Below are 27,984 nucleotides of genomic sequence, written 5' to 3' on the forward strand. Positions count from 1 at the left end.
TTACAACAAGTATAGAAAAGAAAACATTTAGTCACTGAGACCTTATTGAATCTCAGTAAGTTATTTTTGGTTAGTAATTCTATGAATGTAATATGGAAAAGCCTTTAGTTTATGAGCATCATTATTTGAAATATCCTGAGTAGTGGACATCTGTTACTTTATGATCTGTTCTATTTGACTTACCCCACCCTCAATGCATATGATTCTGATAAAACTGTTAATGAGGGACAGCAATGGATTGGTTACAGACTGGCCAATTATTTTCCCCAATCTAGTGATTAAGAAAGGATTGGCAAATGGCCCTGTCTGTCTGGACCAATTGAGAGCCCTTTGATGGTATTATTGTGGGTAGTAAGAGAAAAGATCTTTTTTTTTTCTTAATTGTAAGTTTCAAGGATTTAGTAAGATTAAAAACTAACCAGTAGCCTTTGTGACACCCCATGAGGAAAGCCTTCCCAAAGAGAAATATAACACAGAGGAAAATGGAGATGAGAGACAGAAATCTGATTACATTGTTTGATCTCCTGGATCCAATCATGCCTGATGTCTACCCCATCCTTTACTTTTTTATTTTTGTGATCCAATAAATTTCATTTTTTGTTGCTTAAGTTACTTTGTGTTAGATTTTTGCCTTATGGAATCAGAGTACTGATTTACACACCCTGTGTTTGCTATACATGTGAGAAAGCCTTACTCTTTTAAGTGGCATAATTATTTATTCCAAAGAAAAATCCTATGATATGACAAGTATATGAAAGTTGAATATAGAGGCTTCATAAAGCTGAGATAATTGTTACATTTTATTTGGTGATAAAATTAATTTAGTATTTATTAGTCTGTTCCACAATAAGGATGAATATTCACAAATTCACCTAGTTAAGTTCTTTAACAGGCTTTCCCTTAAGGAGTTAAAATCATTTGTGGCAGGTGACTCACCATAGGCCTTTGAAGAGAGAATGAATAAAAAGCTAAGAGAATAACAGATTCATCAGTTTAATGAATGGCTCTTTATCTTGAAGGAATTATTTGATATTCTTCTTTCAGTATGGATTTAAACATTGTGTGGAAGAATATAATAAGATAGACTTGTAAATAAGATCTTCTTTTGTGCGTGGGCTGTAAACTTGGTTTAAGAAGTTTATGGATAACTTGTTTGGAACTAGAGATACCAGACAAAGACATTGCTGGCATACAGAAAGAATGAGACATTTTTGACTAAGGGTAAAAGTAAAGCAGTTGCTGCCTAAAATTTTTAGAGAATAAATCGTTACCATTCTTTAGAGTAATGAGGAAAATGAAGATGTGGGGCGATATATTCATATTTTATCTGAATGGATGTAGGGAGGTGAACTTTGGTGATGTGGAAACATGGCCATCTTGGACAGTTAGAACCAGTTAGAATCTTGGGCACTGTCTGAATAGCATCTATAAAAACATATCAGAACAAATTAATTAGGAAGAATGAAGGATTTATGTATGTGCAGGGAGTGAAACAATGACTACTACTTTGATAGCTTAATAGTCAATTTATAAGTGTATCTAGTAAAAATATGAAAATTATTTTTTAAATATTAAGACAAATTCCCTTTAAATAACTTAGACTACAGATTTAGTATGACTTAATACTTAAGCCTCAAATAGAAACAAATATGATTATAAAACATTACCAAACTTATATTACATCTAATCTAAAAAATATTAATATCATAAGCTTAACCATCATCATGTCTTTTTAAAAAATATTTCCTGGAGGTACAGACATACTTATTTTAATAATTTCTAAGTATTGAGTAATAAATTATTTGGAAGGTTTCACAAGGTTACAGTAATCTTAGCAGACTTAAAGGAAGAACAATAATGACTCAGACCAGTAAAGAATCTGAGTTATTCACTAATTAATTAATTTTTGTTTTTTTGAGACATAGTCTCACTCTGTTCCCTGGGCTAGAGTGCCATGGTGTCAGCCTAGCTCATAGCAACATCAAACTCCTGGGCTCAAGCAATCCTTCTGCCTCAGCCTCCCAAGTAGCTGGGACTACAGGCATGTGCCATCATGCCCAGCTAATTTTTTCTATATATTCTAGTTGTCCAGCTAATTTCTTTCTATTTTTAGTAGAGATGGGGCCTCACTTTTGCTCAGGCTGGTCTTGAACTCCTGAGCTCAAATTATCCTCCCACCTTGGCCTTCCAGAGTGCTAGGATTACAGGCATGAGCCAGTGCACCTGGCCCACTAATTAATTTTTGACCTAAGTTTGGTACCTAATTTCTTCCCTCAAGGTGACATAAACCCAAGCCACTTGTTGATCCTCTGTTTTTACAGTTATACTTCACTTGTGATGTTGATAAAATCTTTTATACCCGTGTCTTTAGCATAGGTGTTTGTATTTTGAAATCTGATGTTTCTCCTCACAGTGAGGTACTAGATTTTGTTTATCTGCAAGTATACAACCCATTGTGTTGTGATATATTAACCTGATCTTTTAGTAGTATTGAAAATTTATGCTTTATTAGTATCTGATTGTTATTAGGACCATCTAGAGATTTGTATTTATGTGTGTGTGTGTGTGTGCATGTGTGCATCTGAAGAAGATGTAGATTTCATTTAAAATTTTGTATTAAGTGTCTACTGTGTGCCAAGCTTTGTTCTAATTTAGGCAATGGAGATACAGTAGTGAACCAAACAGAAAAAATATCCTGACTTCATAGATCTAATTTCTAATGAGAAAGACAATAAAAATGTATGTAAGTAAAATATATAATATGTAACAGAGTAAATTCTAAGGAGAAAAAGATGAAGGAAGGGATGGGGGGTGCTCCAGGGAAGGCCTCTTTTGAACTTGACTTTTGAGTAAAGACCTGAGAGACATAAGAGGTATCTCTCCCTCTCTATTCAGTCATACTGCACATATACACATACATATAGACATATTTGTATGCTTTACATATCTTATGGAAAGGAAATCCATATGGGTATATACCTATTTACACTTTACACGTACAAAACTCATTCCCATATTTTATTATGGCCATGTATTTTGCATATTACATTTTAACATTTTTATTTTGAGTCTTATGAATTTATGGCCTTTTACAATCTTAAAAAATTTCAATTCATTATAATACATACAATTTTGATGCTAAGTTGTCAGAACTTAGCCACTGTGGGTCACTTTAGGCAAACTTCTTACTCCTTTCAGCACTGTGGTAACATCTTCCCAAGCAGCGTTTCTGGCAATAATAGGCTATCCAGACCCATCCTCAGTGTTTCCTGCCCACAGTCATGAAGTTAGCTAGCTTCCAAAGAATTTATGTAGGAAATAAACAAGCACATATATTCACAAGGAGATATAAAATCAGAAATAGGAGTTCCCACTTTAAGGAAGGAAATAATTTTTCTCATTAAAATGTTTTGCTAGCCAGACCTCTAGGAATACATCTAAAGTGAGGTTCTATTTTCTTTATGTACTATATTTTCTGTTTTCTATAGTCCCTGTTACCCAAGAAGAAAAAGATCGCCCAACTTCACAGTGGAGTTCACTTTAATCAGAAGTATACATTAATTACCTCTTATAAATCTTGAAGTTGTTTCAGGATTTGTGAAACATTGTTTCAATAACAAGTAAAAATATGACCATTTGAAAATTTATAATTTAAAATTGCCTCAATTAGTGTAAATCAGTCCAAAAGAAATGTGACTTAAGTTTTTTCAGATGCATTACATTTGTTCTCTTCATCTTACAAAAGGTTTTCCTTCTTTTTAAAAGTATTTCAGACAGCTTTTTCTGAGAATACAATGCAAAATGTTGTGTGTTTTATATTTTCCACAGAGTCCTGGTCCCTTTGAGTAGTTACTATTAATATATTTTGACAGTACGATTGCACGAGTTTTGTGCAAAATTGCTTCTATTATGATTGACAGATGGAAAAAAAAATGCTTCCTTTTTAGAACATAGTTTCACATTGACTTCCATTAATAGTTTCTTCTTAGCATAAGAATTTGCTATAACCTACTAAGATTTTCTACTTTATTCACAAAGCTCAGATAGGGAGATAATAGATTGAATGGTGGAGAAAAGTAGATTCCCTGAAGCCATGAGTTGAGGGTAGTTCAGTGACAACAGGATGAGCCACCTTCCTGGTCAGCTTTCTTAAAGGCATTTGCACAGTAATTCCTCATATATTCTCCCAGAAAGAGTAGTGAAAGTATCTGCTGTTTTGATTACTGGGGCAAGTATGGACTTTCGAGTTAGACCTACATGTCAACCCTTTAAGTTGGGAGTAGTTGAAGAAGTGATTGTACTTCTTTCAGGCTCAGGTTAGTCATCTGTAAAACTGGAATAGTAGTCCCAGCCTTTCAAGTTTTTGTGAGGATTACTTGGAAGAATGTAATATCTGTAAACAATTAATGCAGGAGTTATTATTAATGATGAAATCAAGCACAGGAAGTTGAATTCCATGTCTGAGAGCCAGCTGCTCATGGGAGACTGAATGCCTCCCAGTATATGGGCTGAATCCCGAACAGCAGTGGCCCCAGCCCTTTCTGATCTTTCTAATCCTGTGGTGGGAACTGCAGTTCAAGTCTCTTAGAGTTCCCTCTGTTTGGATATTTGAAGCTGTTAGGATTCTGCCTTGAATTATTAAGGTTGGTGCAAAAGTCATTGTGGTTTTAGCATTGTTGAAATTTGCCTTTGGTATTGGAATACATTCTTAAATGTGGTTATGTTATACATCATTTTAATATGCATTTCTCACTTTATGTTTTTGTACTAATGACTTAACTACTTGCTGTTTATTTTATATTTATTTTAGACTATGGAAATGATGTTAGACAAAAAGCAAATTCGAGCGATTTTCTTATTCAAGTTCAAAATGGGTCGTAAAGCAGCAGAGACAACTCACAACATCAACAAAGCATTTGGCCCAGGAACTGCTAACAAATGTACAGTGCAGTGGTGGTTCAAGAAGTTTTGCAAAGGAGACAAAAGCCTTGAAGATGAGGAGCTCAGTGGCCATCAGAAGTTGACAATGACCAATTGAGAGCAATCTTCGAAGCTGATTTTCTTACAACTACATGAGAAGTTGCCGAAGAACTCAATGTCAACCATTCTCTGGTTGTTTGGCATTTGAAGAAAATTGGAAAGGTGAAAAAGCTCGATAAGTGGGTGCCTCATGAGTGGACCAGGAATCAAAAAATTGTCATTTTGCAGTGTCATCTTCTCATATTGTATGCAACAACGAGCCATTTCTTGATCAAATAGTGACACGTAAGAAAAGTAGATTTTATATGACAACCAGCAATGACCAGCTCAGTGGTTGGACCGAGAAGGAGCTCCAAAGCACTTCCCAAAGCCAAACTTGCACCAAAAAAAGGTCATGGTCACTGTTTGGTGGTCTGCTGCCACTCTGATCCACTGCAGCTTTCTGAATCCTGGTGAAACCATTACATCTGAGAAGTATGCTCAGCAAATCGATGAGATACACTGAAAACTGCAACACCTGCAGCCGGCATTGGTCAACAGAAAGGGCCCAATTCTTCTCTATGACAATGCCTAACCACAGCTCGCACAACCAATGCTTCAAAAGTTGAATGAATTGGGTTGCAAAGTTTTGCCTTATCTGCCATATTCACATGACCTCTCACCAACCAACTGCCACTTTTTCAAGCCTCTCCACAACTTTTTGCAGGGAAAACACTTCCACAACCAGCAGGATGCAGAAAATGCTTTCCAAGAGTTCGTTGAATCCTAAAGCACAGATTTTTACACTATAGGAATAAAAAAACTTATTTCTCATTGGCAAAAATGTGTTTTTGTAATCGTTCCTATTTTGATTAATAAAGATGTGTTTGAGCCTAGTTATGATTTAAAATTCACAGTCTGAAACCACAATTACTTTTGCACCAACCTAATAACAGATGCCAGAAGAAAAAGTAAAGTATGGTTCTTGGTGTTTTGTTTATTTGTTTTGTTGGGTTTTTTTTTGCATTGATGTTTTTTGGACTATAATTTGTAGCACATTATCAAAATAATTTAGTGCAACACTCATTTCTTGGTTTGTTTTTTTCCCATCATTCCCAATTCCTGTTCTTCCCATAGGCATGCACACAGATATGTTTGGTATGCATTCTTAAATGTATTTGTATCTCTTATCAGATAGGTCATATATTGAGTGTTGGAAATTTACATGAATGATACAATGCTATAAATTCATTTTTTCTATATCATATTTTTAGATTTATCATGTTCCTCTGTGCACAGTTATATTGCTGTTCACCACTTCTGACATTTTCATAGTAACTCATAGTATATATTTATTACATTTTACTTAACCATTCCTGTAATGATGGATATAACTACTGCCACAAAGAATATCCTACTATATATCCCCTTGTAGACTTGAACTAGATAGGTTAGAATATTTACCCAGGAATTGGCTAGTGGGATAAAAAGTTTTTTGAACAGTTAATTTTACTAGGAACAGCCAGATTACTTTATAAAAAAGGCTGAAACTGTTTACATTCTCATCAGCAGGACCTCTTTCTATATCCTTGAAAACACTTACTATTATCATTCTTGGATGTTTTTGTTTGGATTACTATCGACGACAGGTAAGTTGGAGCATATCTCCATATACTTCTCAGTGATTTGTACTCTCTTTCTATGAAGTGTTTTTTCTTACCCTGTTTATCCCTTATCAAATAGTCATCAAATCTATTCATAAAAGTTTAGTTAAAATTGACTTGTAAATCCATGTGGATTTGAGGCTTTGTTTTTCCTATTGAGGGGATATCTCTATATACCATTTCATTGTATTCAAATGTATTTGTTTTGCTAGGTTACCAAATTTGTTTGCAAATAGTCATTCATAATATTCTTTCATTATTATTCTAACCTCAAAGTTTCTTGCTCATTTCTTCTTTTCATCTTTGCTCATTTTTTATATCAGCCTTGACAGTGGTTTATATAACTTATTGATCATTGATCTTTTGAAAACCTTATCTCTTGGGTTTATCTTTTTTTTCCCTAATTCTCTGATTTCTGCCTTTTATATTTATACTTTTAATTCTCTTTTGTTTCTTTTAGTGTGCTCTGTCCCTCTTATTCTACATTTTTGAATTGAGAATTTGGTTTTTATTTTTCCTGATGACGGTACTTAAAGCTATAAATTTCCCTCTAAGTACTACATAACTTATATCTTAGAATTTTGGCATTTAGTGTTTTCATTGTTATTCCTGTCCACATATTTTATATTAATAATTTAGGTGTTCTTTGTTAATTCAAAAGTTTTGGCTTTTTGTTATTTCTTTCTAATGCTATTGGATTATAATCAGATGTTTATATCGATTCTTTGGAACCAAATGAGGCTTCTTTTTTAGCCTCATATGTGATCAATTTTCATAACTGTTACATATATATATTTAAAAAGTATATGTATTCTGAGCTTTTGGGGTATAACTTTCTCATTTATTAGGTCAAGCCATCAAACTATTGAATCTTCATCAATTTGATAGGTGGAAAATTATTTCCCAGTATAGTTTTTTTTTTTTTTTTTTTTTGAGACAGAGTCTCGCTCTGTCGCCCAGGCTAGAGTGCCATGGCATCAGCCTAGCTCACATCAACCTCAAACTCCTGGGCTCAAGCAGTCCTTCTGCCTCAGCCTCCCAAGTAGCTGGGACTACAGGCATGTGCCACCATTCCTGGCTAATTTTTTCTATATATTTTTAGTTGTCTGGCTAATTTCTTTCTATATATTCAGTAGAGATAGGGTCTCACTCTTGCTCAGGCTGGTCTCAAACTTCTGACCTTGAGTGATCCTCCTGCCTCGGCCTCCCAGAGTGCTAGGATTACAGGCGTGAGCCACTGTGTCCGGCCTTCCCAGTACAGTTTTTTAATTTTTTTTTCATATTACGAATAAGTTGGAGCTTCTTTTCTGTGAACTGTCTTTATATCTCTTGTTCAATTTTCAATTGGAATATGGACTTTTTCTTATGGAGTGGGGAAATTGTCACTTGATGGGATTTGAAAATATTCCAGTTTGATATTTGTCTTTTTTTATTATTTCAAAATATTAAGGAGGTGCAAATGTTTTTGTTACATGAACAGCTTTTATAATGCTTAAGTAAAGGCGAGTAGTGTGCCCATCATCCGAACAGTGTTCATTGTACTTGTTAGGTATGTTTTTACCTCTTCCCTTCTCTTCCCACTTCTTGATTTCCAATGGCTTTTACTTCTCTCTGTGCACATGTGTGCTCATCGATTAGTTCTAAATTATTACAGAGTACATGTGGTATTTGTTTTTCCATTCCTGGGATACTTTACTTTGGATAATGGTCCCCAGTTTCATCCAAAGTGCTGCAAAAGACATGAATTGATTCCTTTTATAGCTCATTAGTATTCCATCGTATATATATATGCCACATTTTGTTAATCCACTCATGAATTGATGGGCACTTAGGTTGATTCCACATCTTTGTAATTGTGAATTGCACTGCAATAAACATTCGAGTGTAGGCGCCTTTTTGATAAAATGATTTCTTTTCGTTTGGTTAGATATCCATTAGTGGGATTGCTGAGTCGAATGGTAAGTTTGTTCTTATGTCTTTGAGGAATCTCCTTACTGCTTTTCATGGAGGTTATTCCAATTTGCAGTCCCATCAACAGTGTATAAGTGTTCTTTCTCTCTGCATCCATGCCACCATCTATTGTTTTTTGGCTTTTTGATAGCCATTCTGACAGGGGTATGGTGATATCTCATTGAGGTTTTAGTTTGCATTTCCCTGATGGTTAGTAATGTTGAGCATTTCTTCATATGTTCATCGGCCATTTGCCTATCTTCTTTTGAAAATCTTCTGTTTATGTCTTTTGCCCACTTCTTAATGGAGTTGTTTGGGTTTTTTCCTTGCTAATTTGTTTGAGCTCTTTGTAGATTCTGGATATTAGCCTTTTATCAGATGTATAGTTTGCAAGTGTTTTCTCCCATTCTGTAGGTTCTCTATTTACTCTGTTATTTCCTTAGCTGTGCAGAAGGTTTTTAATTTAATCAAGTCCCATTTATTTATTTTTGTTGTTGCTATAATTGCCTTTATGATCTTAGTCATAAATTCTTTGCCTAGGCCAATGTCTAGAAGAGTTTTTCCTACATGTTCTTCTAGAATTTTTATGGTTTCATACCTTACATTGAAGTATTTTATCCATCGTGAATTGATTTTTGTATATGGCGAGAGATTGCATCTTGTTTCATTCTTCCGCATATGGCTATCCACTTTTCCCAGCACCATTTATTGAACGGGGCTTCCTTTCCTCAGTGTATGTTGTTGTCTGCTTTGTCAAAGATCAGTTGGTTGTAGGTAGATGGTTCTATGTTTCGGTTCTCTGTTCTGTTTCATTGGTCTATGTCTCCGTTTTTGTACCAAAACCATGCTGTTTTGGTTACTATGGCCTTGTAATATAATTTGTAGTCTGGTAATGTGATGCCTCCAGATTTGTTCTTTTTGCCGAAGATTGCTTTGACTATTCAGGCTCTTTTTTGGTTCCAAACAAAATGTAGAATTATTTTTTCTAGATCTGTGAGATATGATGTTGCTATTTTGATGGAGATTGCAATGAATTTGTAAATCACTCTGGGCAGTATGGACATTTTAACAATGTCTATTCTACTGATCTATGAGCATGATATGTTTTTCCATTTGTATCATCCATGATTTCTTTTCTCAGTGTTTTGTAGTTCTCCTTGTAGAGATCTTTCACCTCCTTGATTAAATATATTCCTATGTATTTTATTTTCTTTGTAGCTATTGTAAATAGTATTGAGTCTTTGATTTGACTCTCGGCTTGACTGTTATTAGTATATAGAAAAGCTACTGATTTGTGTACATTGATTTTGTAACCTGAGACTTCGGTGAATTTATCAACTCTCAGAGTCTTTTGGTGGAGCCTTTGGGATTTTCTAGGTACAACATTATATTATCAGTGAAAAGGGATAGTTTGATCTGCTTGTCTTTTGAATTTGTTTATAGTCCTCTTTTGCCATGAAAAATTTGATTTTTATGTTATCTAATTTACCAATATTTTATTTTAAGGCTTCTGAGTTTTGATTCATGTTTAAAAGGCCCTGTTCACATTGAGTTAGTCTGTCTTGTGTTGCTGTACCAGAATACCTGAGACTAGCTAATTTAAAAGGAATAGAAATTTATTTTCTCACAGTTCTGGAGGCTGGGAAGTGCAAGATCAAGATGCTGGCATCTGGTGAGAGCCACCTTGGTGCATCCTCATATGGCAGAAGGCAGAAGGGACACGAAAGCAGAAGAGAGTTCCCTTCAACCTCAAGCTCTCTTATAAGTGTCCTAATCCCATCCTTCATAACTTAATTAATTCTGAAAGCCCCCCCCCATACTGTCACATTTGGGATTAGGTTTTAACCTATGAATTTTGGAGGATCTTTCAAGCCATAGCATTCTGCCCCCGGTGCCCCCAAATTCATGTTTTTCTTACATGCAAAATACATTCATTCTATCCCAATAGTCCCAAAAGTCTTAATTCATCCCAGCATCAACTCAAAAATCTAAATGCCAGAGTTTCATCCAAATCAGATATGGGTGAATTTCAAAGCACAATTCATCCTGAGGCTAACTTCCCATCAACTGTGAGCCTGTGAAATGAAACAATTATGTACTTCCAAAATACACTGGTAAGACAGGCATAGGATACACATTTCCATTCTGAAAGCGAGAAATATTTAATAAGAAAGAAGAAAGGGGTAACTGGTCTCAACTAAATCCAAAACCCAACTGGGAAAACAACATGAAATCTACACTTGAGAATAATTTTCTTTCACTCCATGTCCTGCCTTTCAGACACAAACACCAGGGTGGAGGTTGGGCCCCCTACCCTGGGCAGAACCCTCACCATGGATTTGCTGGGTGCCAGCCAGTCTTGAGCTCTCCCACATGGAAGTCACATGCCTACTGCTTTTTCAGGCTGGTGATGCAGTCTGGTATCTCTGGGGCCTCAAAAGTGGCCCAAATCTCACGGCTCGACTTAGTGTTGCCCCAGTGGAGACTCTCTTTAGTGGCCCTGAAACTGTCCAAGACATCCTTTGAAATCTAGGCAGAGAGGAAGCTACAGTTCCATAGCTCTTGCACTCTGCACATCTACAGAATTAGCACCAGAAGGCCACCACCAAGGATCAGCACTTGCACCCTCTGGAGCAGCAGCCTGAGCCACACCTGGGCCTGTTTGAGCCACAGCAGGGGCAGTCCAGGAGTGCTGTGCCAGAACGCAGGGAGCAGAGATGCAAGGCAGCCCGAGAGAATGGGTCCCTTCAGGCTTCTGTCCTCAACTGTGATGTAGTCTTCTTAGGTTGACAAAAGCAGCCCCTCCCGGTGGGGAGGTTACTCCTATGCCTGCAGGTCCCAGTCAGCCTCCCCAACTCACCCAGGCTTTCAGGCAGGAACCACCAGAAGAGATTTCCCTAGGCCACACAGCCCAAGTGGAAACAGGGAAACAGGCTCAGCAGTGGGAAAGCCAACTTGAAATGAGCCCCTCTCCCCCACTGCCACGTAGCGCCCAAGACATATTCCTCCCCCCACACGCCACCCACAAACAACAGACGAACACCCACACACCCCTCCAAAACACCCCCACAGAATCACTCACACACAAACACACGGGCACACACGTGCACACAGGCGGCTCCCGAGGCTGCGGTGTTCTGCCACCTGCCAAGAAGGCCCCTTGGGAACAGACCAGCCCAGGGGCACACAGGCCGTCCAGCCCTCCAGGGCAGGGGGAGCCAACGTTGAGGGGACTCACCTACACACCACCAAGGAGAGGCGGGCGGGAGGCAGCGATGGATCCTGCATTGATTCCCGGCCCCTCCCGACGATGTTTCTCTGGCCCGCTCGACCCTCCACCGCTCCTGGGCTCCCGGGCCCATGGCCCTGAACCGCTCAAAAGGGCCGGCCAGAGCGAGCACCGAGGCGTGGCCACAGAAGTCTCCAGCTCCCCAACGTCTCAGGGACAGGGTCGCTAGGCAACCGCAGCGGTCACTGTGACGGCAGGTGCCGGGCCGAGACACACGCATGCGCAGTTGCAAGGCCTGCGGGTAATACCTGGAAGTGAGGCTTTGGCTGCCATACCGCCTCGCGCCGCCCGAGAGCGGTGAGGACTATGCGGTGAGGGTGTGTGTGTGCTGCGGATGGAGCATGAGATGCGGGTAGAGGGTATCTGGGAGGCGCAAGATGGCTGCAGCCGGGACCGACGGCCAGACCCTAACCGTCCTGCTCTCAGGACACCTTGGAGCCGAGCTCTGGGTTGGTTCCCGGTGGAGGCCCAGCTTCAGGCTGAGGTGAGCACAGTGGCAGTCCCTTTTGCGTCGGATTTCGGATTGGATGGTGTGGGCAGGTATGGGCTCACATGGTGGTTGGGGTGAAATGTAGCGAGGGGGCCTGGGGTCGTTGGGGCACCTGCGGTTACCAGAGTCCCCAAGGGCAGGGGATAGCTGACAATTCGCTGATCCTTGTGTCCCCTGCCTCTTTGGGACCTGGGCCTACCAGGTACCACCCTGTTCTCCAAGGCCAGGGGCCCTTTCTTGTCCCCACCGCTGCTCAACAAAGGTGGAAACACTGACCTAGGCAAGTCCAAGGGGCCGTAAAGGTGACCGCAGCTAGGCCACTGGGGGAAACGGGATCCGGAAGGTCAGGTGAAGAGAAGCATGTGTTTCAGACGCAGGTCTGGGCTATTCCCAGACTGACAGTGACCACAGATCTGCTTCCAAGGGGCACCGAAGGCCTCAAGAGTGTCAAGGAGAAGCCAAGCATACCTGGGACTACACAGGCCCTGGGCTGGAGTCCCTGGCAAGATCGGGGAATCTTTCCTGAAAGGCAAAAGAGCTCTCCGAGAAGTGGAAACAGCCCTACCTTCAACCACTGGGACCACTACAGCTCCCCCACCTGCACCCACCCAATCCCTAGTCCCTTCTTCCCCGGGGAAGCGGAAGCGGCAGCGAGCGGCCAAAGGGTTCTGCGCTGCTACCGGGGCCGCACAACCTTGCCCCCAGGAACACAGTAAGTAAGTAGAGCACATACCCCCCTCAACCCCTATTAAGGAAGAGCAAAGTGCAGATGAAAGGAAACACCACATTTATTCCAAGGCCCAGGCTCGCCCCACCTTGGGCTACATCTCATCCAGTGAGAATCATGCAGCCATCTGAAGGCGCATTGGGACCGAGGGTTCCCTCGCAGGCACAAGGCATGGACAGCCAGATCTGCCTGAGAATCCGGCGTGCCTACCCAGGAAGCAAAAAGTGTAGAGAAGGGAACCCTTCTGAAAGGCCTAACTCCACATTTGTTCTTAGACACCAGTGCCACCTGGTTGCTGGGGCAGATCTGTTCTCCCCTTCAGAGCGCAGCATTGTGCCTGCTTCTCTGCTGACGGAAGAGCAGACACCCTCAGCTCACTAGTGGGGAACGCTCACATGAAGGAGAGCACATGTTCTGGTCTTCTTTGTCGCAAGCGGCACCCCAGGGTCCTGCACTCTCATCTCCCCTAGGGGCAGCCTGTCCTGAGTGTTAGAACTTTGGGAATCCTGAAGTTCTTGTGGGACCTGCTGGCCCCCTCTGGCAGCTGCAGTCTTCGTGGGTGCTGGGGAATGTTTGCTGGGGATCCAGTGATATGGAAACACAAGGGCTCAGATTCCCTGGCAGGGTGACGGGGAGGTTGGCACAGGTGCACTGGGGAAGGGTCATTCCATAGCATTAGGGTGGCCATACTCCCACTGATGGCATTCCTACCGTGCCCAGGCTAGCACAAATGGTGGGGCCCATGCCTGTTACTTCAAGGAGTGGCAGTGTTTCCACAGCTACCCTTCCCAGGGAATCTCAGCCCTTGTGTCTTTGAAGAATCAAAGAAAAACTTTTGATTCTTCTTTCTCAGAAGAACTAGCAACCAGTGTCTCTCTAGTCACCCATCTTGAGAAAAACCAGCTTAATTATTTTAAAAGGCTCTATGTTCAATATTTATACAGTGATGACAACATATTGCATATTGTTTACAATGTCACTTTTGACTTTGTTCAGCTATTCTTTTAAAGAAAAGTTAAGTTATTCCCAGTGATGATACTGAGAATCCAAACCATCTATCCTTGGACACTGAGAACTAAGACCATCTACACCTGGACAAAACTTACTGCCTATATTAACATTATATTATTATTCTATTATCTTTAGCATCACATCATTATTCCAGGCGACTTTTGCATAGGAAGATAAAACCTAAAAATAGTTTTATTGTGCATTACAATAAATTTTGAAAAGACCCATCAACTTTTCAATAGAATTATCATCTACAGTTTACATCCCAAATCTCATATATCAAAAGTCCTTGCTTGACGTTTTCACTCATCCTAAACTGTAAAACTAAGATCTTCAAATAATCCTAACCAAATTCACAGATTGAAAGACCTTCTTTAGATAGACTTCAAAATCTAGATAAATCCAGCCTTGTCCTTTACAGTGGCTTTCTTACAATTATATGGGGAATTACAATTTTTTTTTAAAGTTATGGCCTTTTAGATAAGAATTTATCAGAATCTCTTTGTTCCTAAATTCAGATTGTGACAAATATTTATTTTATTTTCTTTCAATGGATTACTAGTTTTAATTTGCTAAATTATAACAGCATATTTTCATAACTGATTCTGGACATATCTTTTTGGGTTCTCCTAGCAGGTTTTAACATCAGGATTATGACAAATTCATAAAAATAGATAATTTGCTATCTCAGCCTATGTCCTGAAAGAATTCATAAATTTCACCTACTTTGGTATCTTTTCTAGTGTAGCAATTTGACACAAAATATTTTTTGAAAAATTTTTTGCTGTAATTTTTTCAAGTTCCTTTTGGAGAAAAGTCTATTAAGATTATACACCTCCAGTTAATTCTGATGTCAATTCAATTTCTTTATAATCAGGCTTATCGAGACTTTCAGATATATTATTAAAATGTGTATAATACCAACTTTTAAGTTTTTAAATTGAGATAAAACTCACATACCATAATAGTCACCCCTTTAAAGTATTACACGGTTCAGTGGTTTTCAGTATAGTCACGAAGTTGTGAAATCTACAGCACTAATTCCACAATATTTTCATCACTCAGAAAAGATAGTTCTTTTAAGTTTAAATATATAGTCATTTCAATTTCTCATTTACAATGCTGTTCATTTGTCATTCCTATTTCACCTCAAGAATCACTTGTTTCCTTTTTTTCCTTCCATCATATAATCAAATTTTCTATTTTAGATCCAGTTTTTTTTCTTTCATTTTTTCTCCCTTTTTAATAATACCATACTCTTACCACAATTCATTTTGTCTTGTTTTAGCTCCTTGGGTTCAATATTGATTTTATTTATATTCTTTCTAGTATTTCAACATATGCATGCATATTGGAATATTGGGTTATAAACTTTCAATACAACTTTTACTGCCACTCACAGGTTTTTCAGTTGTGTTCTCATTTTCATTCACATTTAAATAATGTGTATATTAGAGATTTATTTCCTTAACCTGTGTTAATTAAGAGGGGACACTGAATTAATATTCAGATATTTGATTGCTATCCTATTGTTACTATTTCTTCTAGTCAAAGAATGTGACTTGTATGCTTTCTGCTTTTGGGGGCAACAAATTATTAGGAAAAATATTAACTCCTCCTTTTTTGACAGCTGTACTTTCAACCACAAATCATTATATCCACAGAGTTTTATTTTTTTTTATTTTTATTTTTTTTTTTTGAGACAGAGTCTCACTCTGTTGCCCAGGCTAGAGTGAGTGCCGTGGCGTCAGCCTAGCTCACAGCAACCTCAAACTCCTGGCCTCAAGCGATCTTCCTGTCTCAGCCTCCCGAGTAGCTGGGACTACAGGCATGCACCACCATGCCCAGCTAATTTTTTCTATATATATATATTTTTTTAGCTGTCCATATAATTTCTTTCTATTTTTAGTAGAGATGGGGTCTCGCTCTTGCTCAGGCTGGTCTCGAACTCCTGAGCTCAAACGATCCGCCCACCTCGGCCTCCCAGAGTGCTAGGATTACAGGCATGAGCCACCACGCCCGGCCTCCACAGAGTTTTAGACTGAAGTTCTTTGTGCACATACAAGATGAAGTCTGAACAAAGACTACCCAAACATTTTTTTTCCTTTTTAAATTCTATGCTGAATAATAATCAATGATGAGGAAAGGCTTTCCTATACTCATTACAAGTATTTCTATTTATCCATTATGAATCATGTATTTGACAAAGAAAAATAACATGGTTAAAATCCTTTCCACAAATGCTAATGAAGGTACCTATGATAATGAGTATATTAATGACAGTAGTGGAAAACTTTCACTAAACACATTATGTAAGAATATTTCTAAGTACTTTAGATTTATTAACTCATTAACTTCTCACAGCAAACCAATACATACAGCATAATTATACATAGGTATACATAAGAAGTGAAACACCAATAACCAATAAAATATTTTTTAAAATATCTGGATGGATAAGTAACACTTTCATAACAGTGATTACCCTTCAAGCATTGGGATTAGGATTAATGAAAAGGAACAAAACAGTTTACAAGGAGAAAATGTAGATAATTTCAGCAATTAAAAATAAATATTTTATGGCCGGGTGCAGTGGCTCACGCCTGTAATCCTAGCACTCTGGGAGGCCGAGGCGGGTGGATTGCTCAAGGTGAGGAGTTCAAGACCAGCCTGAGCAAGAGTGAGACCCCGTCTCTACTAAAAATAGAAAGAAATTATATGGCCAACTAAAATATATATAGAAAAAAATTAGCCGGGCATGGTGGCGCATGCCTGTAGTCCCAGCTACTCGGGAGGCTGAGGCAGTAGGATCACTTAAGCCCAGGAGTTTGAGGTTGCTGTGAGCTAGGCTGACGCAACGGCACTCACTCTAGCCTGGGCAACAAAGCAAGAGTCTGTCTCAAAAAAAAAAAAAAAAAAACCCAAATATTTTAGAACAAAAAACATGCATCCAAAGGTAAATTTGGGGTCATATTAACGAGGACAGCTTTTATCACTGCAAAAATTAGGAAGCAACTATAACATGAATAGTAATTTTAAAAAGTCATTAAATATGTCATTAAAAATAATAAAAATCTATGTTTACTGAAATGGCAATCATGATTTTTTTTGGCATGATAAAAGCACTTATTTATGGATTTGCTGTACCAAACTGAAAGGAGTCATCTATAAGTGTGATTACAATGAATTTTGACTTTTAAAAGTCACACAAGTCAGTGTGACACTGGCATAAGCCCAAATACATAGATGAGAAAAGATAGCTCTGAAAACACAAGCAATTATACATAAGAATATAAGGTATCACCAAGAAAGTAGAATCAAACAATGGAGAAGGACAGAATTACCTAACAACTGGCATTGGCACAAGATTGAGGGGAGAGGGAATATCAGTTTAGATTCTGAATTTATAATTCAAAGTAAAGTACATTTGGATTCAAAACTTAAATATAAAATAAAAAGTAGTGACTTTTTTCACTATTAAACATGAAATTTTATTTAAAAGATTAGGAAGGTGACAAGAGCTTTAATTTTTATTATTCATTATTATGAATTCCCTGATGACGAATAAGATCTGAGCCACTACTAAATGCCTTCCCACATTCCTTACAGTTATAGGGCTTCTCCCCAGTATGAATTCTCAGATGTCGAGTGAGGTTTGAACATTTATTAAAGGCCTTTCCACATTCACTACATTCATACGGTTTTTCATCTGTATGAATTCTCTGATGTTGAAAAAGTTGTGAGTTCTGAGTAAAGGCCTTCCCACATTCAAGACATTCAAAGGGTTTCTCACCAGCATGAATTCTCTGATGTTGACGAAGTTGTGAGCTCTGAGTAAAAGCTTTCCCACATTCCTTACAATCATAGGGCTTTTCACCAGTGTGAATTCTCTGATGATTAGTAAGTGCTGAGCCACTACTAAAGGCTTTGCCACATTCTTTGCACTCATAAGGTTTCTCACCAGTATGAATTCTCTGATGCTGAACAAGCTTTGAACTTTGAGTAAAGGCTTTGCCACATTCCTTACATTCATATGGTTTTTCACCTGTGTGAATTCGCACGTGTTGAAAAAGTTGAGAACTCTTTGTAAAGGCCTTCCCACATACTTTACATTCATAGGGTTTTTCACCAGTGTGAATTCGTTGATGGTCAATAAGATTTGAGCAATAACTAAAGGCCTTCCCACATTCTTTACATTCATAGGGTTTCTTACCAGTATGGATTCTTTGATGTTGAGAAAGATATGAGCTACAACTGAAGGCTTTTCCACATTCTTTACATTCAAAGGGTTTTTCACCAGTATGAATTTTCAGATGTCGAGTAACATGTGAACCACAACTAAAGAATTTCCCACATTCCTTACATTCATAAGATTTTTCACCAATATGAATTCTCTGATGTTGAATAAAGTGTGAATTCTGACTAAAGGCCTTTCCACATTTCTTACATTCATAGGGTTTCTGTTCATTATTAATTATTTGATGCAGAGTAAGGAATGTATGTTGAATGAATGTGGGCATGTATTCATGAGTGAATATTTCTTGACCGAAATGCTCATTTTGATATCCCAGTTGTCTTGCAAAGTGGCTTCTATAATCGAAAACATCTCTGAAACTGGAGTACTCCAAGCCATGCTTTGTAAGTCCCATTATCTCCCTCTGGCATGATTCTATTTCATAAACTTCCTTCTTTAGAGATAATAACTTGGTTTCACACATTGATTCCAGATCTGAAAGAAAATGGTAAATGTTTTTTCTCTATTTGTGAAAAGTTAAACTTTTATAATAGAAATAGAAAATTGAAGTGAAAATTATATCTTCTAGGTAAATGACATCCAGTTCACAAGGATATTTGTTTGATCTCAAAAAAAAAATGGATAAGAAATGCACAGAAACTAATGAAATATTGTCCAACTAAGAACTTCTAAAGAGAAAAAATTAAAAAAAAAGGAAGAGAAACTAATGAAATATAATGCAGGAAGCAGACAAAGAAGACTACAGAAATAAGTTACTACAATTATTCTCAAATATTGATGTGGATCAGAATCATCTGGAAAAGTTGGTAAGTATATAATGCTTGGGCTATTTTCCATATTAAAACATGAATAATCATACACACACACACACACACACACAGATGTGCGTCTGTATAAGAGAAAGTGTGTCACACTCTATGTAGAACAAAAAGTGGATAATTTTCTGGCCTCCATGAAAGTCTCCTGAGACAAATAAATGCATACGGGTAAGATTCTTCAGCTTGGTGGAATAATAAAGAATAGATTTAGTTTTTGTCCCTGGTTCCTGGCACAGGCTTCAAAAACCCTTGGAATGTTCTGAGTGATAGCACTATCTTTGTTATGCTAGTAAGATAACTCATGGTGGGCTCTTAAAAAACTTCAGGATAGGGGCTGGTCCCCAGAAAGACCAAGTATGTGATTACAGGGATGGGACTTTCAGCTGCCTGACCTCTGGGAAGGGAGAGAGGCTGGAGACTGAGTGGCCAATGACTTAATCAATCATGTCTATCTAATGGAACCTCAATAAAAATTCTGGAAACTAAGGCTAAGTGGAACTTTCTGGCTGGTGAACACATTGATGTGCTGGGAAGGTGACACACTCTGACTCCACAGGGACAGGGCATGCAACCTCTGCCTAGAAATCTTCCAGATCTTGCCCTAATATGTATCCTTTATAATAAAACTGCAATCTTAAATATAGAGCTTTCCTGAGTTCTATGAGTTGTTTTAGCAAATTATTGAAACTAAGGGGGCCTTGGAAACCCCTAAATTTATAGCCAGTTCATTGACTTGTAGGTGGCCTGGGGACTTCCAAGACTTGCAGCTGGCATCTAAAGTGAGAGCAGTAAGTACTGTGGGGAACTGTGGGGTTTGCACTAATTCTGAATAGTGTCAGAATTAAACTGCAGTACATCCAACAGAGTAAGCTCCACAATAAAGGATATGGTGGATGAAATTTGAAAGCATTAACTGAGGGTCATCCACATGAGGGGCAAGCCAGAGGTTAAGTCTAAGGTATTAAACTAATGTGATGTTAAGTGGCAGACAGGGAAACTCAGAATATTTTACATACTGGGGATTCAGTGAAAATACTATTTGCCTTGGAATTTTGAGATGCTGATCTTGGGAGAAGAGAGACTTGTTCATGTACCACCCCAGTAATTGAAAGGAGAGGCAGCTATAGTTTGAGGAAGACAGAAAGAAATTAAGACATAGTACAACATACTGCCATGAAAAGATGACAGGAACCAGAAGCAGATTGATGAGAGCTGAGTTCCAATTCTGATAGTTAATTGCTGTATGCTCCCAAGCAATTACGTAACCTCTCTAAGCTACCATTTTTTCATTTGCAAAAGGGGAATAAAGCTAACTCATGATTACTGGGAGGATAAGGGGAAACGAATGTAAATGTCTTGGAGTGAAAGTATTCTGTATTTGATAGCTATTACTATGGAAGAATTTCTTACTAAAAATGGGGATAGTAGGTGAATTAAATGGTTTGAAGACATCAAAATAGAGCATATTGGAACATTTTAAACCAGAAACAGGGAATTCATTCCAACACAACCTTTTCTCTCCTACCCTATATGATCTTTCAGTAACTTTCATCTGGTTAAGCTCCTAAGTAACCTTTTTAAAACTGTCCTCTTCTATCTCCACTGCCAATGCCATCTTCCAAACCAGATCATCTCTTAGCCAGAACATTGAAGTAGCCTTTTCAGTCTCCTCACCAAGCTCTCATACCCTTTATTCTATTCAGGGACCAAAATGACATTTGGCCTAGCTTTCTTCCACTGCTCAAAATCCAAATTCCTCATAATCTCCAGCAAAGGCTGAATGCTGTGGTTCCTGCCTGTCTGTCCAAACCTTGACTCACGCTCCACTCCCACTTGCTCATGGGGCCTAGCAAGACTGGCTTTCTTTCAGTTCTTCAAACACACCAAGCTTTTCCCTCGTATCGGGGCCTTCACAGGGGTTCTTCCCTCTACCTGGAGTTTTCTTCTTTATTAAAACACTAAATAACAAAACCTAGCAGTCAGCCTAGTACTATAGAAATTCTGAAGTAGTGATGAGCACAAATTTTTCAATAAGTCTACAATAACAGTAAAATGATATTAAAATATCTGTGATTGCCATTCATGAAAAAGTCACAGAAACTACTAATACTACTATGGTTTGTTGCATACACCACAATAGGAAGAAATGCTAAATCTCAATTACAGGTTACTAACAATGTATTTTTTTTCTTCTCATTCAAGTTCATGGATTCCTTAAATCCTATCCAAAGGAATCCAAAATTAGGAACCTCTAAGCAAGAGTGATCCTTTAAAAATGTGATCATGTCACTCTGCTAAGTCATGCAGTGAATTTACATCTCATTCAGAACAGAACTCAAGGTCCACAGGACCCAAAATCATCTGCAGGCACACTCCTCACCTCCCATCCCTACGTGCCCCAGCATGCAAACACACACACACACACACACACTGTTACTTTCCTGATCTCCTCTTAGAGAATTCCCTCTTTGTTCATTCTACTCCAGCCACAATGGTGGGAGTCAAAAAGCTCCAAACTCAGGTACTTTGTTTTTCCTATTCCCTTTGCCTAAATCTCTTCTGGGAGATATTTACATTACTTGTTTACTTACCAGGACTTTACTAAAATACCATCTCATTAGAGATGATTTCTCTAACCTCCCTTCATAGCATTTATCACCACCATTTATCACGGTTTATATACATATGATGATACATAAATATAATGTGTTAATATATGTTATATATATTAATATATAATTATATAAATATAAATATGTAATTATATAAAATTTACTTATATGTTATATATTGATATTATATATTTTGATATGTTTATTTTCTGTTATGGCTTTAATGTGTCCCCTCCAATATTCAGGTGTTACCAATGTGACAGTATTAAGAGATGGGACCTTTAAAGAGGTGATTAGGCCATAAGTTCCTCCCTTATGATTGGGATTAGGTACCCTTATAAAGGGGCTTCACAGAAGGAGTTGGCTCTCCCTTGCCCTTTTGCCTTTTGCCATGTGAGGGTGCAACAAGAAGACCTTCACCTTGATCTTGGACTTCTCAGTTTCCGAACTGTGAGAAAATAAATTTCTGTTCTTTATAAATTACCCAGTGTGAGGTATTCTGTTATAGTAGCATAGAATGGACTAAGATATTTTCTTACCCTCTGGAATGTAGGTTCCAGAAGTGCAGAGCTTTGGAATACTTTGATCAGTAGTACTATAATCCCAGAACTTGGACCAATGCTTGGTATATAGTAGTGCTCAATAAACTCTTCTGGTTCTCCTACTTTATCCCAAATCTCTCCTTCTCTGCTACCTCTTCCTTTTCAATATAGGCACAGATCCCCTATTTCCCTCCAATAATGTCTCTATACATGGCGATTGCTATCACTTCCAAAGCTCGTTACTATATCAGTATTAATTAATTACACTTCTACATATTTAGCCTTTGAATTTCGGCTAAGCTCCCTATCTGACTTCTCTTTTACTGTATTCTACTTTGTGGAAATTATTTATGGATATATTTTAGCATCACTTTTAGACTTCAAGTTCTTAAAGCTGACAAAATTAGTAAACGTAGCACCTGGCAGACTCTCTTACACAAATTAGGAAATCAAAATGTTGGAAAAAATCCAAGACAGATTGTTGAAACAAATCACTGACAAGCAGCAATAGTGAAGACCAGTAGTTGGGCAGAGGATGGAGGGAAGTGTGGACAGACACAATTATATTATTCTTGGGAGTGGTAATAGAAGACACCCATACAAGTTCAAATGTAAAAGGAAGAAAAGCTAACAAGGAGCTGGATCTACAATATGGGTAAAAGAGTTTTCTTTGGAGAAGTGAAAGGTACCTTCTGCTTGAAATTAAGAAAAGTGTTGGAGAACAGTAGTAGAAAGAGTGGTAAGTGAGGGAAAGGATGAAACAGATTATTTGTAAATGTGTGCCTAAAGGAGTTAGTTTTCTCCACAGGCCTAGGTTCTTAATGGGAGCTTCCACGACAATATCTCAAGGGTCTGTTTACTCACTGACTAGTTGAGTTATGAGTTATTGCCTATAATGCCCTACTTCTTTTTTTTTTTTTTTTTTTTTGAGACAGAGTCTCGCTCTGTTGCCTAGGGTAGAGTGCCATAGCGTCAGCCTAGCTCACAGCAACCTCAAACTCCTGAACTTAAGCAATCCTGCCTTAGCCTCCCAAGTAGCTGGAACTAGAGGCATGTGCCACCATGCCCGGCTAATTTTTTTTGTATATATTTTTAGTTGTCCAGATAATTTCTATTTTCAGTAGAGACGGGGTCTCGCTCTTGTTCAGGCTGGTCTCGAACTCCTGACCTCGAGCGATCCTTCTGCCTTGGCCTCCCAGAGTGCTAGGATTATAGGGGTGAGCCACCACACCCGGCCTGTGATGCCCTACTTCTGTCCAGTCATTTTTCACTTACCTGAACACAGGCCTCTTGTAAGCTCTCTGCCAACCATCCAGGGCTCTTTCCCTTGTTCCAATAAAGAGATCACTTGAGGCTTCGGAATATAAAGTCCTGCTCATGAGAAAAGATATGGAACGTGGTTATGCTATGAGTAAATCAGATCCAGTCCCTTGATGATCAAGGAAGAGATGCCACTACAGGAACAGCCAAAGAAAGATGAAGATTCAATAGCCCACTGGAGTTGCCAATTTCCCACTCTTCCTTTTCATTTTAGCTCAAACTATTTATTTGGTAATATGGAGCAGAAATTCAGTTAGTAACATGGAAAGCAGCTGAGAAATCACTGTGGAAGAACTGCTGTAGATACCCTTACCCACTGAAACCAGATTGCTGTAGTTCTCCAACATCACTTCTCTGTACAAGTCCCTCTGAACAGGGTCCAGGCATTCCCACTCCTCCTGAGAGAAGTCTACAGACACATCACTGAACATCACTGAGCCCTGAAACAATAAACATGTGTATTACTTATGTAATAGAAGAAATATTTCAGAGACTACTGTGCTTATATTGTGGGGTAATGCAAATGAGGAATTATATTGGTGTCCCTAAGAAGCAATGTCTTTGGATCTCAGAAGTAGATTGAAGAGTAATGAGTTTGTTTTATATTAAACAAACAATTCCTGACTCTGTCCATTGAAAAGGCCTAGAAAGAATGAGTTGCCTAGTAGCAAAGAACACCCCAGTGCCTAGATTGTAGTTTCTAGGTACCATTTTCAAATAAACGGAACCAAGGTCCTTTGGAGAAAGAGCTGATTTCAGGATTAAGTCAGAAATGCACACGATCAGTCTGAACATCTTGTTATACAAAAAAGCAAGAAAGCTACCAAAAACATTAGGAACATGTTGAAAAGACTCAGGAACCAACTTGAAGAAGCTCCCACTGGCCAAAAATGGTATAACTTGTATATCAAATAATAAGGATAATAAGTGCAATAGACTGATCATGTTAAAAATGTTTAATCCAGGAGCTCATAACAATACTGAGTAAAGACTTATTGGTTACCTTTGGAGGATTCTAAGAAGCCAACTCATCTTTAAGTGAGTTGATTACATGGAAAGAATCATTCTTTCCTATATGAACTGCCCTTAAGGGTAACTAAACAGTTGATGAGGAAATGTTTTACTTTATAGATAGAAATATTCTACCTAATCTATGAGAAACACTTAAATGATACCACAGAGACATAATCAGCGAAATATAGACAGCAGACAAATGAACTAGTTTATTTTTTCCTTTCCAAAAAATCTGCACAGATAGCTGGGTGTGGGTGTGCACACCACAGGTCCCAGCTACTTGGGAGGCTGAGGCAGGAGGATTGCTTGAGCCCAGGAGTTCCAGGCTGCAGTGAGCTATGATTGCACCACTGCACTCCAGCCTGGGAGACACAGTGAGAGCCTGTCTCTTAAAAAAAAAAGAAGAAGAAAAGAAAAAAGAAGAAGAAGAAAGAAAAACAAAAGAAAACAAATAAACCAAAACAAAAACAAACAACTGCACAGATAGAAGGGGTGCCTGTAAAGTCAGACTTGAGAGACATATCGACCAATTGCAATATATAGTCCATATCTAAATTCTAATTCAAATGCATGCTTTAAAAAAATGAAAGTTATCAAAATTTGAACACAATCAGATATTGATGATATTAAATTATTTTTAACGTTTTTAGACACAGTAATGGCATAGTAGTTACATTTTTTAAAATAATCCTTATCCTTATAGATGCATACCAATTTCTACTTACTTCAAAATAATCCAGTGTGTGGGAGTGAAGGCAGTGGAGTGTGCATGAAGCAGCACAGATGAAATAAGATTAACTCTGAGTTGATAATTATTAAAGCTGGTGGTGAGTATGTGTAGTTCATAAGACTAATCTACTTTTTTATGTCTGAAATTTTCCCTAATAAAGATTTTTTTTTTAAAAGAAGGAGGTGGCAGAGATTACATGCAATAGATAATCTCCAAGCTCCTATTCACTTGTATAGCCTTGATTTAGACAAAATTGTAACAATTCTGTGGTGAGAAAAGAAGTAGAGAGTGCAATATAGCAAATCTAAATCCATACAAACCTTGCAAGGAAATAGCTAGAAAATGCCTAAACTTTATCAAGACATAGAATTATAGTCCCTGGGAGAGAGCTATGAAAAGAGATGCTTATGAAAATATTAATGCTAGTTGAAAAAATAAGGAGCACTTAGGGATGGTATAGGATTATCTAGCTAGAATAAAAGGAAATGGGGACTGGGAAGAGGGACTCTGTTAGCCAGAAATGTCAGGATAAGGAAAGCACATGCTCACTATTTGTAGTTTTTGTTTGTTTATCTGTTTTTTTAAAAGCTTGAATGTCAGGAAGACAAGAAAAAGCATCAACTCACCTTGGCCATGGCTTTCAATATTGCAGGAGATGATCAGTCCTCCTCAAGGTTGTTCTCCTGAAAAAGGATAGTGTTCTGAGAATACAGGGCTGGGGAAGTAAAGAAATCCTCCAGGAGCCACGCTAGTCTTACAGCTCTCATAATGGCCATATAAAACTACCTCCACTTCCCTTGGTCTTAGGATATAGCTCTGGTTAGTGGAAGTGTGGAACAAATTCTACTACTTCCTCAACCCTAGCAACCCCAGGCTTTAGCTGCAGCAAGATGAATCCTGGGTAGCTTGATCCAAGGGGAGACAAGAACCCAGATTCACTCTCTCACACCCAAACAACCTAGGTCCTGCCTCTGTGGTGGGATTCAGGCCAGAACTTGCCCCACCTCAGTGATGTTGCTCTGAACTGAAGACTCTGCTACTAAGGCATGCCCTGAGCAGATCCCTCCTCGGCAGCCCTCAGGTGCCCAAGCCAGACTCACTCAAATGGTGCCCCTTTGGCCAGGAATACAGTACACTCAGATCAGAAGGGCCAGAGACTTCCCTAATCAAGTCTTCTCACTTCCCAACCCCAAGAAATTCAGTCAACTTCCACCACCATGTGAGAGTGCGCGCACACACACGCACAGATGCACTCATTCTTAACTTTTAGCTCTGTGTTTTACTTTGCCTGTGTGTTTTTGCCACTCAGAGGGCCGGGTGTGGTGGCTCATGCCTGTAATCTCAGAACTTTGGGAGGCCAATGGGGGAGGACTGCTTGAGGCCAGGAGTCTGAGACCATCCTGAGCAAGAGCGAGACCCTGTCTCTATAAAAAATAGAAAAATTAGCCAGCTGTGGTGCCGTGTGCTTGTAGTCCCAGCTATTCTGGAGGCTGAGGTGGGAAGATTGCTTGAGCCCAGGAGGTTGAGGTTGCAGTGAGCTATGTTAGTATCACTGCACTCCAGCATAGGCTACAGAGCTAGACCCTGCCTAAGAAACAAATAAAAAGTCAAACTGCTAGCTTTTCTTTTATAGCTTTTAGGTAAGATCTTTCTCACTCTACCCATATTTATATAAATTTCTCTTTCTTCTACAATTTGAATGCTTTCATTTGTCACACTTAAATCTTTTAATCAATTATTTTGGCATAAAATTATTTGGTAAAAAAACTATATTATCAATTATAATTTTATTTTAGTACAATATATGAATTAGGAGTCCTACTTAATTTTTCCCCTAGTAGGGGCTACCTCAGGTATACCAAAGGCATATATGAATATTAATTGTTTCATGGGACTTAGTATTTTATATACTACTAAGAAAGAAAAAAACTATGTAAGAAATAACCTGACTTCAGATATGTTAAAATGAGGAAAAAAGTTAGCTTTACAATAGATGACTATGGAATATATTTTCCCTACTGATGTAAATGCTACCATTATCCTAGATGACACGTTTGGATCAATTTATGGTTCTATTTTGGCTCAGTCATCTGTTTATCCTTTTATCAGTTTCATACTCTGAATTTATTATACTTTTAAAATGTTTAAGTATTTTAATAAAAAAACCTCTCATTACTCATCTCTTTCGAAAGTTTCCTGGTACTCTTTTCCACATGAACTTAGATCAGTTAAAAAAAATCATACTGGTATTTTTCTTGGGACTGCATAAAAAGAACAGATGATTAACTTAAGGAATTCTGACATCTTTATGATGTTGAGTCTTGCTCTCCTAGAACACAAAATACCTTTCTATTTATTAAAGTCGCTTGTGTCCTTATGGAACATTTTAAAGTTTTCTTCGTGTGGATCATGCACATTTCTTATTCAGCTTACTCCTAGATATTGCATACTATTTTTTGTGGCCATTATTAAATGGGGGTCTTTTCACAGTGTATCTTCTATTTTTTTAAATATGCCTGTCATTCTCAGTTTAGAAGTCCCAGAGAAGGAAAGCAAGACATTAATAATAGGGACCACGACACTCTGAATTCCACAGTGAGAAC

At 38.4% G+C, this 27,984-nt stretch overlaps 1 protein-coding gene across 1 annotated transcript; it reads right to left on the reverse strand.

Moving 5' to 3' along the window:
- Nucleotides 1–17,623: 17,623 nt before the first annotated feature.
- ZNF383 (zinc finger protein 383) lies at nt 17,624–24,080 on the reverse strand. Its single transcript, XM_069457917.1, has 3 exons — nt 23,951–24,080; nt 23,593–23,688; nt 17,624–18,819 (listed from the first exon to the last, which is right to left on the reverse strand). Exons 1-3 carry the CDS (start codon nt 24,066–24,068, stop codon nt 17,624–17,626), a joined length of 1,410 nt encoding a protein of 469 aa, XP_069314018.1. The 5' UTR covers nt 24,069–24,080.
- Nucleotides 24,081–27,984: the final 3,904 nt, after the last annotated feature.

The sequence above is a fragment of the Eulemur rufifrons genome, chromosome 24, assembly GCF_041146395.1.
Source record: "Eulemur rufifrons isolate Redbay chromosome 24, OSU_ERuf_1, whole genome shotgun sequence".
Taxonomy (NCBI): Eukaryota; Metazoa; Chordata; class Mammalia; order Primates; family Lemuridae; genus Eulemur; species Eulemur rufifrons.